General features: G+C 35.9%; 1 protein-coding gene across 10 annotated transcripts; it reads right to left on the bottom strand.

Annotated features, from left to right (window-relative positions):
* Window positions 1-258: 258 nt before the first annotated feature.
* Window positions 259-15,890, bottom strand: LOC104221352 (uncharacterized). Of its 10 annotated transcripts, none has more exons than XM_070172050.1 (11): window positions 15,466-15,890; window positions 11,670-13,234; window positions 10,256-10,337; window positions 6,555-9,128; window positions 3,846-6,436; window positions 3,436-3,763; window positions 3,091-3,329; window positions 2,808-3,011; window positions 1,515-1,631; window positions 977-1,411; window positions 259-459 (listed from the first exon to the last, which is right to left on the bottom strand). In XM_070172050.1, exon 4 carries the CDS (start codon window positions 8,306-8,308, stop codon window positions 7,340-7,342), a length of 969 nt encoding a protein of 322 aa, XP_070028151.1. In that variant the 5' UTR covers window positions 8,309-9,128; window positions 10,256-10,337; window positions 11,670-13,234; window positions 15,466-15,890; the 3' UTR covers window positions 259-459; window positions 977-1,411; window positions 1,515-1,631; window positions 2,808-3,011; window positions 3,091-3,329; window positions 3,436-3,763; window positions 3,846-6,436; window positions 6,555-7,339. The 10 variants fall into 9 exon arrangements, with proteins under 10 accessions (XP_070028154.1, XP_009770707.1, XP_009770709.1 ...); XM_070172053.1 differs by adding an exon at window positions 1,736-1,824 and having other exon boundaries at window positions 3,846-9,128; XM_009772405.2 differs by having other exon boundaries at window positions 3,846-4,493; window positions 5,096-9,128.
* Window positions 15,891-16,617: the final 727 nt, after the last annotated feature.

Genomic DNA, 16,617 nt, shown 5'->3' with positions numbered 1-16,617 from the left:
GATATATTTGTGCCAACGATATTTTACGACTATCGCAACGATTTTTATAATATATTGTAACGGTTTTTGTGATCTATTGCAACAATTATCTATAGTCTATTGTAACAGTTATTAGGGGCTGCTATTATTGTTTGCTAGGTCTATTGCAACGGTTATATGGTCTATTGCAACGGTTATATGGTCTATTGCAACGGTTATATGGTCTATTGCAACGGTTATATGGTCTATTGCAACGGTTATATGGTCTACAAAATAACATTGAAATATCAAACTAGCATTATCCATATACAAAAACAAAATATGAATACATTGTTTGATCAACAATATCTAAGTTGAAATAGATGAGTTTGCGTACAAAAAGTTCTAAACTAAAATATCCTAGAACATAATGAGAAAGTCTAACAACGATCAACAACACTCACGTAAGGTCTTCATCACTGCTTTCATCTGCAATCGTACCTACAAATGACGATCAATAAATGATTAAACAAAGAAAATTTTAAGATGTTTGAATCACAAAGTAATTGATTCAAAGCCTGAATGTCAAACAAGAAGCTAAATATTTTCTAACTTCCAATATTTTCATAAGACAACTAAAAGGTTTTACATTTTCAAATGACATTAGTATTCAAAGCCTCAACTCTATTTCAAAGCAACTCAATTCCAACAGCAGACCAAAATAACGAAGGAACACTCTAGCTCCTGTCAACTTACACTGCAGAATCTAACATTTGACAATTGAAAATGAAGGAACACAAACGCACATGCTAACTGACATAATGCGTACAGATACAGCAACCAAAGGTCACTTCACTATGTTAAGTGACACATAAAACAATCTGCCCAAAAGTCCAGAATCAGCAATAGACAAATGATAGAATTCAACTCTCCAGAGATTACTACATGAACAGATTATTTCAACAACCTAAGGCGTCAGAAACTCACAAAAATTATTAAATTGTCAATGAGTTAATACCTGTAATGAGCTGGCCTTCTTTGATGCTACCAGTAGATGGACAATGAATTGGTTGCAAAGTTGTTTGTTGTGAAGATGAAACTTCTCTTGGTGAATTATCACCCAATGCCGCTAGAATAATGTTAGCATCAATATTAATTCCTGAACGTTGAAGTCGTGCAAGAACATCCGCAACAACTTCTTGACGAATAGTTGCCTTTTGTTCCTCAATTTTTTCTTCCATTCTCTATATTTTCTCCTCCATTTTTTGCAAACAATTTTTGGAATTTGAAGAGTGTTCAGAACATCCTACTTTCCCTCTCAAAGAAGTTCTTGTAACCCCTGTCCATACAACCTCAAACGCCCTGGATGTTCAGGTTCCATGACAACTACAAATGCCTCTACGAACTCGTTGCCATTTTCAGTTTGTTGTGCTTCTATATCCTCCATTTCAGCCTACAAAGCAAATTCAAAAATATAGAATTCAAGTAAATAACAAGTAAACTAACAGAAATATACGATTGATCTCGGTATAACAATAGTTAAGTATAATTCGCACAATTTTACTAGCTGTGTCTTCATCCGAGCACATGTATGATCGTCCAACTTTCCTTTTTCTTGTAGCTACAAAGACTTCCTTTGGTGTTCAAGGATCCGAAGTTTCCTTATCATTTTCCTAGTCACATGGAAGTGCGTTAGTATTCCTGGTGATCTGCCATAAACTAAACATGAGCCAAAACTGAGAAATATTTTTTCATGATTTGCTAGTTACACACTAACTTAGAGCGAACTAAAGCAAAACTTCTTTTTCCAGCAGTGTGAGGATTCTTCAACTTTTTCTGGTTCTCAATATTAGTTTTGGACATTTTCTGCAGGAAGAAAGAAGCACCAAATAACAACTTACAAGTACAACTTGAGAAGTATACAGTAAACACAATAGAAGAGAAAATATAGACAGATAAAGATGAGATCAAGTAACTAGAGCAATTCACAGAAGCACATAATAAAACAAAATATGCAGTCCGTATGGGCCAGACTTTTCACATTTAGAAGTTTCTGTAAAATCAGCAGCTCTATATAATAAGCAGTGTCTTAAGAACCCAATTGATGAAGATAACAGATACGCCACATCAAATACAGTACAGTTTTAAGAAGAGCACATAAAGGAATTGCTGAAATGCTATAGAGATAATAGATATGAGCATAAGCACATGTCAAATTGCAGTTGGACCAATAACAGAAGGAATAGAACACCATCACTGTGTAAGACTCCAGAAACAGCACTTAGATCAATGAAAGAAGGCATAAAATACCAACCATGTGTAATGAGAAATATATTTGTCACAAGGAAAATCACAACAAATATGCTTTCAAAGTACGTATGAGCTTTAAAATAAAACTAAGTACCAACGGAAAAAATAATGGCAATAATTACAACATGTTTAAGGCATGATGGTGCCAACATTGCAATTCTGTACAAACAATTAAAATATATTCCTAGGATCATAATTAAGTTTACATGTCATTGCACTCCAAAATGCCTCCTCCCTTTGATTTGTCGCAACAATATGACACATTAACAATGCTGTCTACCAATTTCAAAATTCAAGATCTTATATTAATTTAATGTTTCATAATATTTGACTTTCATGTGATATTCAATTTCATGTTCACATCTTCTTAAGCTGCTGAAGCAGCTTTCTCCAGAGGCTCATTGTTACATAGGCTCGTATTTGGTCAAGATCACATTTTTAAGAAGAAGAAGACAGAAGTGGAGGAAATATCTCCGGGAGGAGGAGGAGGAAGAAGTTCTAGAAGAAGAATAAGAACAAGTAGAAAGAACTAGACTTACCTCGAGTTTTTCAGAGTTCCAATACCTAAGGAGTTCCTTAAACTGAGAAGCTGGAACATCTTCAGGGACATTTTTCATTCGAGTTTCATCATTTTGATAGGCGTCAAAGTGAACTTTTTTCAATCTACTCTTGTGCTTTCTCCAGGCAGCTTGGACTGTTTCCAAAGTATATTTTTTTCCAGCTTCAGGAATATCATATTTATCCTACAATTGGTGTCAAATCTGTTAATGCAGAAAATATGAAAGATGTTCAACTAAAAATTGAAAATGAAGATCTTCAGACCTTGGTATATTCCCATATATCCTATTTTGTCTCCATCTTCCTCCAATCCAAAATATCAAGAGGACATAGAGTCGCATTCCTTGCCAATATGCCGAGGAAGCTTCCAAACTCTAGCACAACAGCTTCAGTAGGACCAACAGGTTGATTTAAGTAGTTAAGTAAAATCAATTTACGCTATTGCTGTCCATGTACACTTTTCATCTTTGTTCGACCTCTGTTTCTCCTTTGAATGGAAGGGCCTACAACCATACAAACCAAAGAAAACCACCAAATTACTATTGTTGATACATTGTGTATGACTGAAATAGGATGTAAGCATTTTAGATAAAGTCTATACGGTCTTACCTTGTTCCTCACATTGTTCATTTGTGATAGGAATTGTCGAATCCAACTGAACTCGTTCCTCTACTTGTTCCTCTACTACTTGTGTTGCAGGAGTGGTTGATCTAATGTGTACATTGGCTGCTACTTCTGGATATTGGGGTATTAGCTGATTCTCTTCAATGATATTCGGACGCTCTTTATTAGATGGACGTGCAGGAACAACATATTTTTGGCTAAACGAACTCCTCATTTGGTTTGCCAAAGATGTCATTGTTCCAGCTTTTATGTATGCCGCGTTTGTCTTTCTTTTGGCTTTTGAAGGTCTTTCTTGATTCATATTTATCAGAACCTGATGAAGAATACAAATTAAATTAGCGCTAACAGGTATTATATAAAAGACGACAGTTGAATTCAAAGGATCAGACTATTACCTTTACCTTCACAGTAGACCTTTTCTTATGAGTTTCCTCTTTTCTTATTCACCTGTCAAAGATAAATAAGGGGCTGTCAACTTCTTTTTCCACATAATTCCACACAACATATATTACCGGTGGTACAAGGGGCTTTTGTTGATTGGATGCATGGTTGCAAGTGTTGTTATATTTGGGAGTCTCGTGATCGCTTTATGGCATCTTTGGGAAAGGAAAACCTCACTGAAGGAGGAACCAGAGGACAGCATAAAGAAGGTCGACATCCTGCAGCAGAATTTTGAGGCCTCTTTACACAAGAATCTGGAAGAGGCTCGATCTGTTAATATAATCCGATATGGTGAATGACCAGATTTCCATGGTACATTTGGAGAAACATTGCAATGTGTACTACTATATTTTCATGACAATGTATTTTAACTTCTTTTTCTGCAGAGATATTTGGATCACATGCAAAGAGTTGGGGAAGTGTAGATATTGGTGTGACAGTATGTGGTCCTCCTACTCTACATTCCAGTGTTGCTAAAGAGTGCAGAAGGCAGAACTTGCAAAGAAGAGGCCATCAGGCTATTTTCCATTTCAACAGCCACAGTTTTGACCTCTAAATCACCCCAGTAAGCATCCGATAGCTCGTATAAGGAGGACTTGTTACTGTTCAGATAGGAACAAATTGTGGAAACCACAGATTAAATCACATGCTCATGAACCAACAACCTTGGAATTAACAAAACGAAACACTGTTGTGCAGACTAAGCCAAAAAACTGTCCAGCACTGTCCAAAACTATTCAGATTTGCAAAAAAAAAAACACTGCCGTAAACAACACTGTCCAAAACTGTCCAGATTTGCAAAAGAAAACACTGCTGTAAAAAACACTGTCCAGATTTGCAAAAAAAAAAAAAAAAAAAAAACTGTCCAGATTTGCAAAAAAAAAAAAAAAAAAAACACTGTCCAGATTTGCAAAACACTGCTGTAAACAACACTAATCTCTGTCTTAACAACAGTCAACAACTGATTTCTTAACACAGCAGAGCTCTGTTTTTTACATCAAAAAGCAATTCAAAGACAAATGGCCAAAGGAGTGCAAATCGAGCTTCAGAACTTTGCAACATTAAAAAATTAAAATTCCAAAAAAAGATAGAAAAAAGCATAACAGAATGTTGAAAAACAATCAACCAAAAGCACTAACTAGTATGTGTACATATATGAAGTTACTACAATAGAACAAAGAGGTATTAGAAGCTAAGCCGCAACCTGTTATCAGCCTCCTATGCTTTCCAGTAATTCAGGTGCAGCAAAAAGTTCAGATAGTATTGCTGCAGTGACTCTCAATCTTGAAAATTGTTCATGCTCCCAGACTACTTACACCATTTAGTAGCTTTAGCACAGTAAAAAGACTAAACATTGCATACAAAGACATTTAAACAAGTAAAGATGGTATATATGACTGCTATATTAACCGGCAAACACAAGCTTAATATACAAGGAACTGATACAAACTAAAATAATGGAATGATCTTGAAGCTTATTAAAACGAAACAACCACAAATACATGCATGTGTTATATCATCATCCTTCATGTATAGCCAAAAGCCAACTAAAACTCAAGGAAATTCAGATATGCACATTAAGCAGACCAAATTAAGACCAAATTAAGACTGGGCACTACTGAAATAATACTAAAAATTGCATTTTTTTCCTTCTCTACCAACAACAACAACAACAATTAAGACTTGGTACGCAGACCTTACTCCTACAAATACAAATAAAAATCAGAAGTTCCTTCTTCAATCATCAGCCTCCATCCAATTCCAATCCGTATCATCGAAGTCATCCTCCTCTTCTGATTCTTCCATGATTGTATCTTCTGAATGTTGTACATCCACTGGAATATCAATGACAGCAAGAGGCACATCTTCTCTCGACCATCTAACATCAATATCGGCTAATCTAGTTGATGGACCGGCGTCATCATTAGGTTCCCTCCAAAATGTCTCCCCAACATTAGGAATATTCTCTTCCTCCAAATCATACAAATCAACAGGAACGTTATTCCTGGCATAGTAAACATCTTTCTCAATTGGATCCTCCACATAAAAAACTTGATTTACTTGAGATGCCAATACAAAAGAGTCATCAGTACTACATACTCTGTTAAAGTATACCCGAGTTAACCCATATTCATCGACTTCATTACGAAACCTATCACATCTAAATAGTACAACACTAAAGCGGCCCCAATAATCAATCTCAATGATATCCTGAATAGCTCCATAGTAGAGAACCTCTCCATCAATAGGATTTTGGTCCCTAGCACTAGCAAAACTATCCGTTGTGGCTGACAAAGTCACACCACTATTCTGAGTCTTCAACGAGGCATCCCGGGTCATTGTATGAAATAAGTAACCATTAATAAAATATCCAGTATATCGTTTGGCCAATGTATTAGGCCCTTTAGCTAGCCATCTCAAATGATTAGGCACATCAATGCTTTTAACTTTTTCTTTAAACCAATCGGCGAAGTTCTGACTATGATTTCTTGCTCTTACCCATGCATTTGATCTAGTACAATTATCAATTAAATTCTTATGTTTCCTGCAAGCCATATGTTTCAAATTTAATCATTAGGCCAATATGAATTTAATTTAAAAATCATAAAACATAAAATAAATTAAGCTTATAATATAAGTGATGGTAATATATTTTATCTTACATGATAAACACCTCCACTTGTTCATCTCCAGTATTGAATAGAGCATATCTATGTGCCTCAAAACATAACTGCAAATCCATGGTAAAAATCTTTCCTTTTCTCTTATTCTTACTTCCAATTAGATGGCCTATTTTACGAAATATAGGTGACAAATCTGCTCCCTCAATGTCCCCATCATCCTCAGTTTGGTACCTACTGAATCTTGTCTTCACCCCATCATGTAGGTATCGCGAACAAAAGGTCAAGCACTCTTCCGCTAGAAAACCCTCTGCAATTGACGCCTCTGGATGAGTTCGATTACGAACAAACGCCTTATACTTGCACAAGTTTCATTCAGTTGAGTACATCCAGCGACAATGAGTTGGACCCCCAAGCTTAATTTCACTTACTAAATGAATAGGCAAATGAGGCATTATATCAAAATAGGTTGGAGTGAAAATCGTTTCAAGCTCACATATAATATCATTAATTTCTGTCTGCAATCTATCAAGATCCTCTCGCCTTATAACCTTAGCACATATGGCTTTAAAGAAGTTACCCAACCTAATCAATGCCAAAGAAACATTCTTGGGTAACGACTTTCTAACAGCAATTTGGAGCAAGTAATGCATTATAAAATGAGCATCATGACTCTTGTACCCGGATATTTTCATCTCTTTCTCATGCACACAACGTGATATATTAGAGGCACACCCTTTTGGTAATTTGGCATCTTTAAAGACGGTGCAAAATCGTCTCTTCTCTTCTGGATTCATGTAGAAACAAGCTTTAGCCAAAGCAATTGTTCAACTTACAACATCTTTTATTGGTTGAAGCACTTTTCGTATTCCCATTTCTTGCAAATCATAGCGAGAATTTACATGATCTTTTGACTTTCCATCTATCTCCAATAATGTCCCAAGAATACTATCACATATATTCTTTTCAACGTGCATTGGATCAAGATTGTGCCTCAATTTGTTAGTTTCCCAATATGGTAATTCAAAGAAGATGGATCTTTTCTTCCATGGACCCTTATTATCCCGAGACCTTTTCTTTTTACCCTTTCCAAAGATATTCTTGAATTCACGCAGCTCTTCGAGCACTTTTATGCCCGACAAGGGAGTAGGTGCAAGTCTATGATCCTCGTCACCATCAAATGATTTATTATCTTTTCGAAATGGATGTTCAGGAGGCAAAAATGCCCGATGACCCATGTAGCACATCTTACGACTATGCTTGAGATATTGAGAGCATGTGCCATAATTACAAGTAGGGCATGCAAATTTCCCCTTTGTGCTCCATCCAGAAAGCATTACTAGTGCAGGAAAATCACTAATAGTCCACATTAAGGCTGCACGCAGTTGAAACGTCTGGTTAGATTCAGTATCAAATGTTTCGACCCCAAATTCCCATAGTTCCTTCAATTCAGCAATTAGTGATTGTAGGTACACATCAATATCATTTCCCGGAGATGATGGACCTGGGATGATCATTGACAACATTATATACTCTGGCTTCATGCAAATCCAAGGCGACAGATTATAATTCATTAACATAACAGGCCACATGCTATGAGAAATGCTCATTGTTCGAAATGGGTTGAAACCATCACTTGAAAGACCCAATCTAACATTACGAGGGTCGCTAGAGAATTCAGGGTGCAAGGAGTCGAAATCCTTCCAAGCATCACCATCAGCAGGATGTCTTATATTTCCATCATTGGGTCGTTCAGTGGCATGCCATCTCATAGCTGCAGCTGTTTCCGGACACATGAATATCCTCTGAAGCCTAGGCTTAAGGGAAAGTACCTCAAAACCTTTGTAGGGTTTTGGACTTTTTATTAGTCAAGACATTAACAACATTCTTCCATCTAGAAGACCCACACACAGAACAAGTATCAGCATTTACATTGTCATTCCAAAATAACATGCAATCATTAGGACATGCATGTATTTTTTCATAATCAAGACCCAAATCTTTTAGCATGCTTGTTGCCTGGTAGAAAGACTTGGGTAGCTGAGCAAATGGAAAGGCCTCTTTTAACAACTCCAACAAGTCAGAGAATGCCACATTACTCAACCCATGAATGCACTTAAACAAGTACAATCGAATCGTAAAGCCTAGTTTGGAGAAATTCTCACATCCTGGATATAATTCTTGTCTCCCTTCTTCCACTAATTTAAAGAATCTTTTTGCATCTTCAGATGGTCCCTCACTCACTCCATGTAACAAATTATCATCGACGTTTCGAAATGTATCATGAAGTAGTACATCAATATTATCATGTATGTCGGAACCTTCATCATTATTGCTTGGGCATCGAGTTTTTCTCGAGGAAAACCCTTCCCCGTGGAAAACCCATTTGGTGTATCCATGAACAAACCCATTAATGATCAAGTGATCCTCCACCACATTTCTATAATGCCAAAAACAATTAGCGCACTCTTTGCAAGGACATAATATTTCATTTCCTTGGGAAGCTCGTTCAAATGCCTTATCTAGAAATTCATTCACTCCTTGTATGTACTCGTCAGTTGACCTACGAAGGCCCATCCACCTTTTATCTCTATTATCCATTAAATTGGTTTTATCCTACATGACACCAAAACAACCAGAAAAATTGAATTTTATATTTTTAATATGAAAAATCAGATAAAAAGAAAGAATAGGAATAAGATCTTTGCTCAGACCAATAAATAGAGTTGAGGTTCTAGTTAAAGTCGCTAATAGAAAAGCGAAATAACTAGTTACAGTAGGCATGAAAGGACTAAATTAAATAAAAGATGTTCTTCCCTAAGCACGTTATTTCTATGATGCTCAATTCAAGATTATGTTATTTAAATACCCAAGTCACACATCAATCAAATGCAATCCTTTTGCATTCTTAAGAAACTACTTATCCAGATATAGATTAAAGGGTTAGGCAAATTTCATGAAATCTGCCAAAAGAGATCATCCACAAGTGAATGCCATGAAATCTGAGTTCACTTCCAAGGATATCAGAAAATTTCATTTAGGCAGATAAGTACTTCTGTTTCTTTCTAATATTTATCTTCAGAATTTTCAACAATGACCACTCTCGGGACTATCTAGATACCCTGAAGTGAACACTGTTAGAGTATTTAACAAGACACTCTTAAATTTCACTTGAAGTGAATACTGTTAGAGTATTTAACAAGACAAGTACTTGCTAAAATTTGGGAAAGTGAAAAAAAGCACAATCCAACTAAAAGAGAATGGTAGAAACAGAATGTAACGTGCACCATCTGGTTAGTTCATACTTCAATTATACTTAAACTGCATACAGTTAAAAAAGTGACCATCCACCTGCAGCCATTAGATTCCAGAATGAAATAAGGAGCTCCATCCTCATACTTCATGTGACTACTAGACCATCTATGCAGAGTTATTAACAGGGACCCTTTGGAGTTGGGACCGGGAGGCAATTTTAGCAATCAATACTTAAAAGTGGTTTTATATAATCCCTTTTCTAGGTGACATAGATGGACTTCATCTTTGCTTCTAGATGAAATGTGTAGAAAAAATTACTATAATAAAACTGAGGTTATACCAGTTAAAAGAGAAACAAGGCAGGATAGAAAAGAACAACTAACAAAAATAGAAAGGAAAGAGAAAAGATGAGAGGAGTCGAACAATAGCAGAGAAATCAGAAGGGGAAGAGGAGAAAAAAGAGAAGAAGCAGAAGAAGAGAAATTTACCTGCTTCAGGGCAGAAAAGCGTAGACCCCTCACCTCGCCTTGATTTTGCGCTTTAAGCGAGAAGCGCTCGCTTTTAATAACACTGCTTTAAACATGAGACTTTTAAGAGCTTTCAAGATTAATATAGCATTCAAGCAGCATAAATATTTAAATCAACTACTCTACATACGACTACCACACAAGAAACTAAGAAATGGCATCGAACGCTACTACTTTACATATAACTAACACATAGGAAGCTAAAAACAGTATCGACGAGAAACTGACCAATTTGCGAAGCTCCGAATTATTAAGAAAACCATAAATCTAAATACCGATAAACGAACGGAGCTTGGGCAGCAGTAAATAAGCCAAATAAACTTCAGAATACTCGTATCGAGTGAAATAAAAGAAACCAAACTTTGTCGTGGTAGTTTCAACAGGTGTTTTCTTTACGAGCAATTCGCCCATGCAAAAGGTCCAACAAGCTGATTATGGTTACAAGGTATTGCCATAATGATTCCAAACTGAATTATCATTTACTTCTCATGACCAACATTACAAAGATTGTGATTTCAAATCTTAAATAATAAATACACATTTTGTATAAGCCAAGCCAACTGCCCTAGCATCTCGAGCCAATCATCTTATAGTTCATTTAAAATCATAACTGCTAATGACTATATACCCACCTAATGAAAAATTACTCAGGAAAAGTCCAGACTAAATAACTTGGCCAAAAAATTATAGAGAACAAAATTGTAACAAACTTTTAGTAAGAGAGAAGTCCAAAGCCAATTAAAACGGAAAATAGATGGCAGAATTCTAAAATCCCTTCCCTCGCAAAATCTTCCCGTATGAACTTAAAATCCAACTTCAGAAATTACTCCTTAGAGAGAGGAGAAATATTATATACACTTAGGATGGTATCACTTCACAGCAAGATTAATTTAACATCTCATAATAACTGGAATTTCGACCTTGTTCCAGCAGCTTTGTTAACAAATAACTCAATATTTTACGAGAATGAATAGAACACAGTGTAGTGTTGATAAACTTTTCAGCCATGTAAATTATGATACTAACTCCAAACCATATCATGAAACTCTTCCTCCATTCTGATCAACACTTGAATAGGGAGCATTCACTATGGCATCATACTATCATCGAACATCGATAGCAAACATCAAATCTCATGGTTTCTAACACAAAATCAAAACCTAACAAATAAATCCCCCAATTTCGCTAACTAAAAATCACAAAATATATCGCATAATACAGACAAAACAAAAGCAAAATAATGGGTTTATCAGAAATATTACCAAAAAAAGAAAATAGAAAGAACAATGAAATAATTTTTTATACTAGGGAAGAAGAAAGCGAAAATCGAACAGTAATAGCAAACATCGAACAGGGTAAAAAACCGAAAGTCTACCTCGGAGATTGTGGTATGTTAGCGATAATGGTCGTCCTTCACCGGAAATTATCGTCCTTCACCGGAGCTGGTCGACAGAGTTCGTCGGTGTGTTCTAGGTTGAAGAACAGAGAAAGCTAAGGGGTGTTTGAGATTTTGGGGGAGTCCGATTGAAATCGATGTGTTCTAGGTTAGTTTTACATTTTAGAGTTATTAAAATATTAGTGGGGTCCACTATTTTTGTTTTTTAATAAATACCTAGGAGGGAAAGTAAGGAGGGAAATGAAACCGTTCCTATAGCTTCTTTTTTTCACAAAATCGTTCCCACAAACAACCCTATTGTATCGCATATCAAAACCATCTCCATATCTTTACTTATGGTGACGATTACTAAACTATTGGAACGGTTATTGTTCAGAAGTGTGCCAGAAGCCTTTTGACTCTATTGGGACGGTTAAAACCATTCCAAAACATGATCTACTGTAACAGTTACAAAACCGCTGCCCAAAAACCGTTCCAATAAATTCGTTTTCTAGTAATGAAGAGTCGCCACCTGATATTTAAAGTTATACTAGGATACCTATAATTCTATAAAGATCATTATCTTAATGGTCCACTAAACCAATGAGAATCCGGGTAAGATTTCTAATTATTCTAAGGGGAAGGTGTTAGGCATCCCGTAGAGTTCCTTAAACTTGGGTTAGATGTGGGGACAAGAATTATTTATATCCTAGTTTATTTAAAAGTTACTAAGTGGGTCTATGTGAAAAATTACCTAAAGTGATAAAGTATTTGCTCAAAAATGGGTCCACGTATTAAGAAAAGAAAATGTTTGGTTTCTAAACAATGTTGTGACTCATTTGAAAAACGAGGATTTGTTACAAAAATGCAAGTATGTGTTAATATTCAATCCTTTTCTATATCCAAAGAGATGTTAAATTGATTTGTACCTTGACCATCTTTGAAGACTCATTTGATATAAATCATTTTGGTTTTCCAAAACAATTACTCATCTTTGTGAATTTCGGGTTTGGCTTGCATTGTAAAATTGCTACTCTTTCCAAAATAATTTAGCCATCGAATTTTGTCTAAGTGACTCATTTGGAGACTTTTCCAAAAATGCTTTTTCGCTTAAACCGATTGGACTCTGCAAACGCCTTAAAAATAGATGAAACTTGTTAGAAAAATTAACTAAACGAAAAGAGTCTAACTGGTGAACCAAAATAGTTGGGGTACATTCAAATTTTGAAAGTCACTAGCCTTATGAAGTAATGAGTTATCTAAGCCATGGTACCTTTTATCCTATGAGATTTTATTACCCTAGGATATTTTCTAAACAACCACAGCAACTATAAATCACAAAATATCAATTTTAATTCCACAAACACAACATATAAAGATAAAATAGGCTAATATCGGCAGCAATATAAAGTAAGGGATAGGAGTGGACTTTGTGTTGGGCTAACAATAGTTCAGGCCAAATTTAGATTTTGAGCAGCATCGGGCTTTAGCACAAGACGCAATAGGAAGAGTAGGCACCTTAGCTCTATGGTCTTAGGCCAGAGTTCACCATGAACTCTATAGGCCTAATGGTTCATGCAAAAGAAGAAAAGAAAAATTATTAGCACTTGCATATGAGATGTAATATACAGAATCATGAAAGAAGAATATGAATATGATCTACAGAACAAGGCTAAGCTAAATTATTTGTGACACCCCTCTATGGATTAGTCAAGGCCAATGGTCATTGGCTAGAATAAACCATATTTACCTACAAAGTCTCCATATGAACCCCCGACACTTTAGAGTTTACGAGGGTCTCTAGGACCCCGAACAGTGCTTGTGCCGGGGAGGAGCACCTTAATAGTGAAGTCAAGCTCACAATAGAAACCATTGACAACTGAACCTTGTTCCTCCATAAAGGTTTGACACATAAATTTTTGACTTAAGTCTTTACACAAACAATTTGGCCAAGGAGACCCAAGGAGCAATCATATTTCTAACAACACAGAACATTTAAGCAATGTCACAAGTAATATAAGCGTGATAGATTTTAGGACTCAATTAAATGAAGCACAACAGTCTCAAAATAACTAGACTAATTGAATGACTAATATCAAGCAATTAGTTAGGTGAAATGGCATAGATAATCAGGGAATTAACATATGTTTCAAATTCAAAAAATCTGTAGTAAATGATCACTATTAGGGTACATGATATAGGATTATATCAACATACATAGGACCTCAAGATTTTAAGAGGTTGCAAAGGCTCAAAATCAGCTAAAGATCATGCAATAACATCTACATATCCCTTATGAGAAGCAGTGCTTCAAACAATCATAATAAAAAAAACACAAAGTGGAACCATATATTCTTATAGGAATACTTACTATGTCGAAGATATATTTAAGTCATGAATGTCATCATAGGTTGTCTAAGGTATCAAGAGAATTTGGCAGAAGACATCCATTCAAGCATACATTCATTCATATGGGTTTCAACAGGGGGCCTTGTGCCTCATAAGAACATAATTAGGCATGGTTATTTTAGACAAGTTTAAGTCACTAGAGACTAAAGCTACAGATCACCAAACCAAACTCAGAGGAGTCACACAATAGCAAATAGGTACATAGTTGAGAGATCAACAACTTCACTGCATATGAAGTAACCTAAGCTAAGCATTTAGACAGTAGAATTAACCTCACAAGAAATCATACTAACAAAGTGATAGTAAGAACTACTCAACATGATAAAATAATCAAACTTAATCCCAAGTTGAATCCAATAGGCATGGGATCTATAACATAATAGGGTATAGTGAAGGAAAATAGCATTTAGTTAAAATATCAAACAGCCTAGACCAATAATACCCAACCAATAGACCAGGCAGTGTTCAACCCATGCTAATGAAGATCTTCTAAACATAGTTTTCACAATAACAAACAGCCAAGAAAATAATGAGAACAGCAGATATGTGACTTCAAGTTGATAGGTATTTAGCTAAACGAAACAGGATCACTATTATGCCATAAAGTAGAGCACGTTAAGTTAGGTACACAGATCTCATCACATATTCCACATTTATATCCATGCTAACATGACAAACAAACACGACTACTAATGAGAAATATCAATCAACTAAGCAGGACATTGTGAGAATCTAAACGACTAACAATAAAGAACATAAGTGGTTAAACATGAAACAATATGAAAAATAGAATAGACAACATAGGAAATAAACACAATTGTTAACAGGGAACATCGATTAGCTAAGTAGAAAATAACATGAGAAACAAAATACAACTATCGACAAGAAGCATATGCTGGCTAAACATAATAACATAAGCCAGCAGACATATTGTTAACAAAGAAACAACAAATAGATAAGTAGAAACGACATGAGAAAACTACAAGAAAAATCTGATTATTGAAATAAAATTGGAGGTAACTGATCTTCCTTAGGGCAGCAAATCAAGTAATTACCCTTAGCCATTTAAGAATCAGCACCCACAGCCAATTCCAAGTGATTAAGCTCGAACGAAAACGAAAAGAAAGAAAAGAAGTTTAGGCAAATCGACTGAGTACTTAAGAAACTAAAGTGCAGTGCATTTACTGCTATGTTCGATTGTAGTTGTGTGTGTTGGTGAGAGCATTAAAGCCCGATGTTTATAGCCAAGATTGGGTCTTTAGGGTTTTGATTTGAAGATTCAAATTCAGTAGAAGACAAGGAAAAATAATGAATACTGATGAGAAATCTTTTGACGAAACCAAAGGATGATAGAAATCAGAGGAGAAAAAGAAGAGTGGGGATTTACCCTCTAAGTGGTGGAGAAAATAGTTGTTTGAGACCTCTGGACCTCCGGGCATAGCTTTTTTCCAGAGGTTCTTGCGTTTGACCTCTAGGCCATCAACTGTCATGCTGAGGCCAAGATTCTTTTGAATATGTGGTTGCATGCAACGCCTTAATGGCGATTTTGAATGGAGGAGGATGCAATGATGAGTTCTGTGGTATTCATGTTTGAAGCTAAGGGTTCGGGGTTTGGGGGTTTGACAGGAGATGATGAGAATAGGAATTTTCAGCTGGATTCACGGCTTCATAGGAGGGTGGTGGTCTCACAGCTGTCTTTCATTGTTCTTGCACACATTTGTGTAAGGTTCAGAGATGGCAGAAGTTGGAGAGGATGAGAGAAAGAGGAAATGAGGGCTGCTGTCATAAGAAGAAATGATTTGCGTTTGGAGGGGGGGGGGTCTAATGTAAAAATAGCATGGACTAGTTTTGGGATTTGTCGTTCAAAAACACAAAATCAATTAAAACTTTGACCATATTATGATGGACCGGTATACTTTGCTGACTCCTGTATACGGGAGACTGGAGCACCGGTGCTCCAAACTCCAGTATATTATACTGGACATTTATACTTGCTGGAACTCTAGTATATTATGCTGGAGTTCTGGTGTATTTATGTTGGAACTCCATCGGTATGCTCGAGTTGAAGCATACTTATGCTAAAACTCCAGTATAATATACTGGCGTATTTTTCGGGTTTTGAACAGTATTTTCGCTCAGATTTATCTTTATATGAAAAGTGTCTAAATTTCGATTACTTTTGAAACTGGGCTATTTTTATACGACCAGTTGTAAATCTGGTTATTTTTTAATTTCTCTCGGGTCTGATGGATTAAAAGTGAGGAGTGGATGTGGGCCGTTGGATCAATAGATCCATGGCCCAGAATTTTAGTTTATAAACATAAAAGAAAAATGATATTTGGATATAAAACAGGGGTCATTGGATTATTTTTTATCCAACAGTTGAGATTAAAAAGCTTGGAACAATTAGAATTACAGGAGAAATTGTAGTTAATATGGACCGTTGATGGATCGAATCAACGGTCCTGGTACGTTGTGTTTGTTTTGTGAGGGATTTTGGAGCGATGACGTGGCGATACGGGATTGCCATATAGGAAAG

This window comes from Nicotiana sylvestris, chromosome 4 (genome assembly GCF_000393655.2).
Source record: "Nicotiana sylvestris chromosome 4, ASM39365v2, whole genome shotgun sequence".
NCBI classification, from domain to species: Eukaryota; Viridiplantae; Streptophyta; class Magnoliopsida; order Solanales; family Solanaceae; genus Nicotiana; species Nicotiana sylvestris.
This window is presented reverse-complemented; position numbering and strand designations above follow the sequence as displayed.

Coding starts and splice junctions, on each gene's coding strand:
- LOC104221352 (XM_070172053.1), bottom strand. CDS start 8,308: ATGTGTCCGGAAACAGCTGCAGCTATGAGATGGCATGCCACTGAACGA.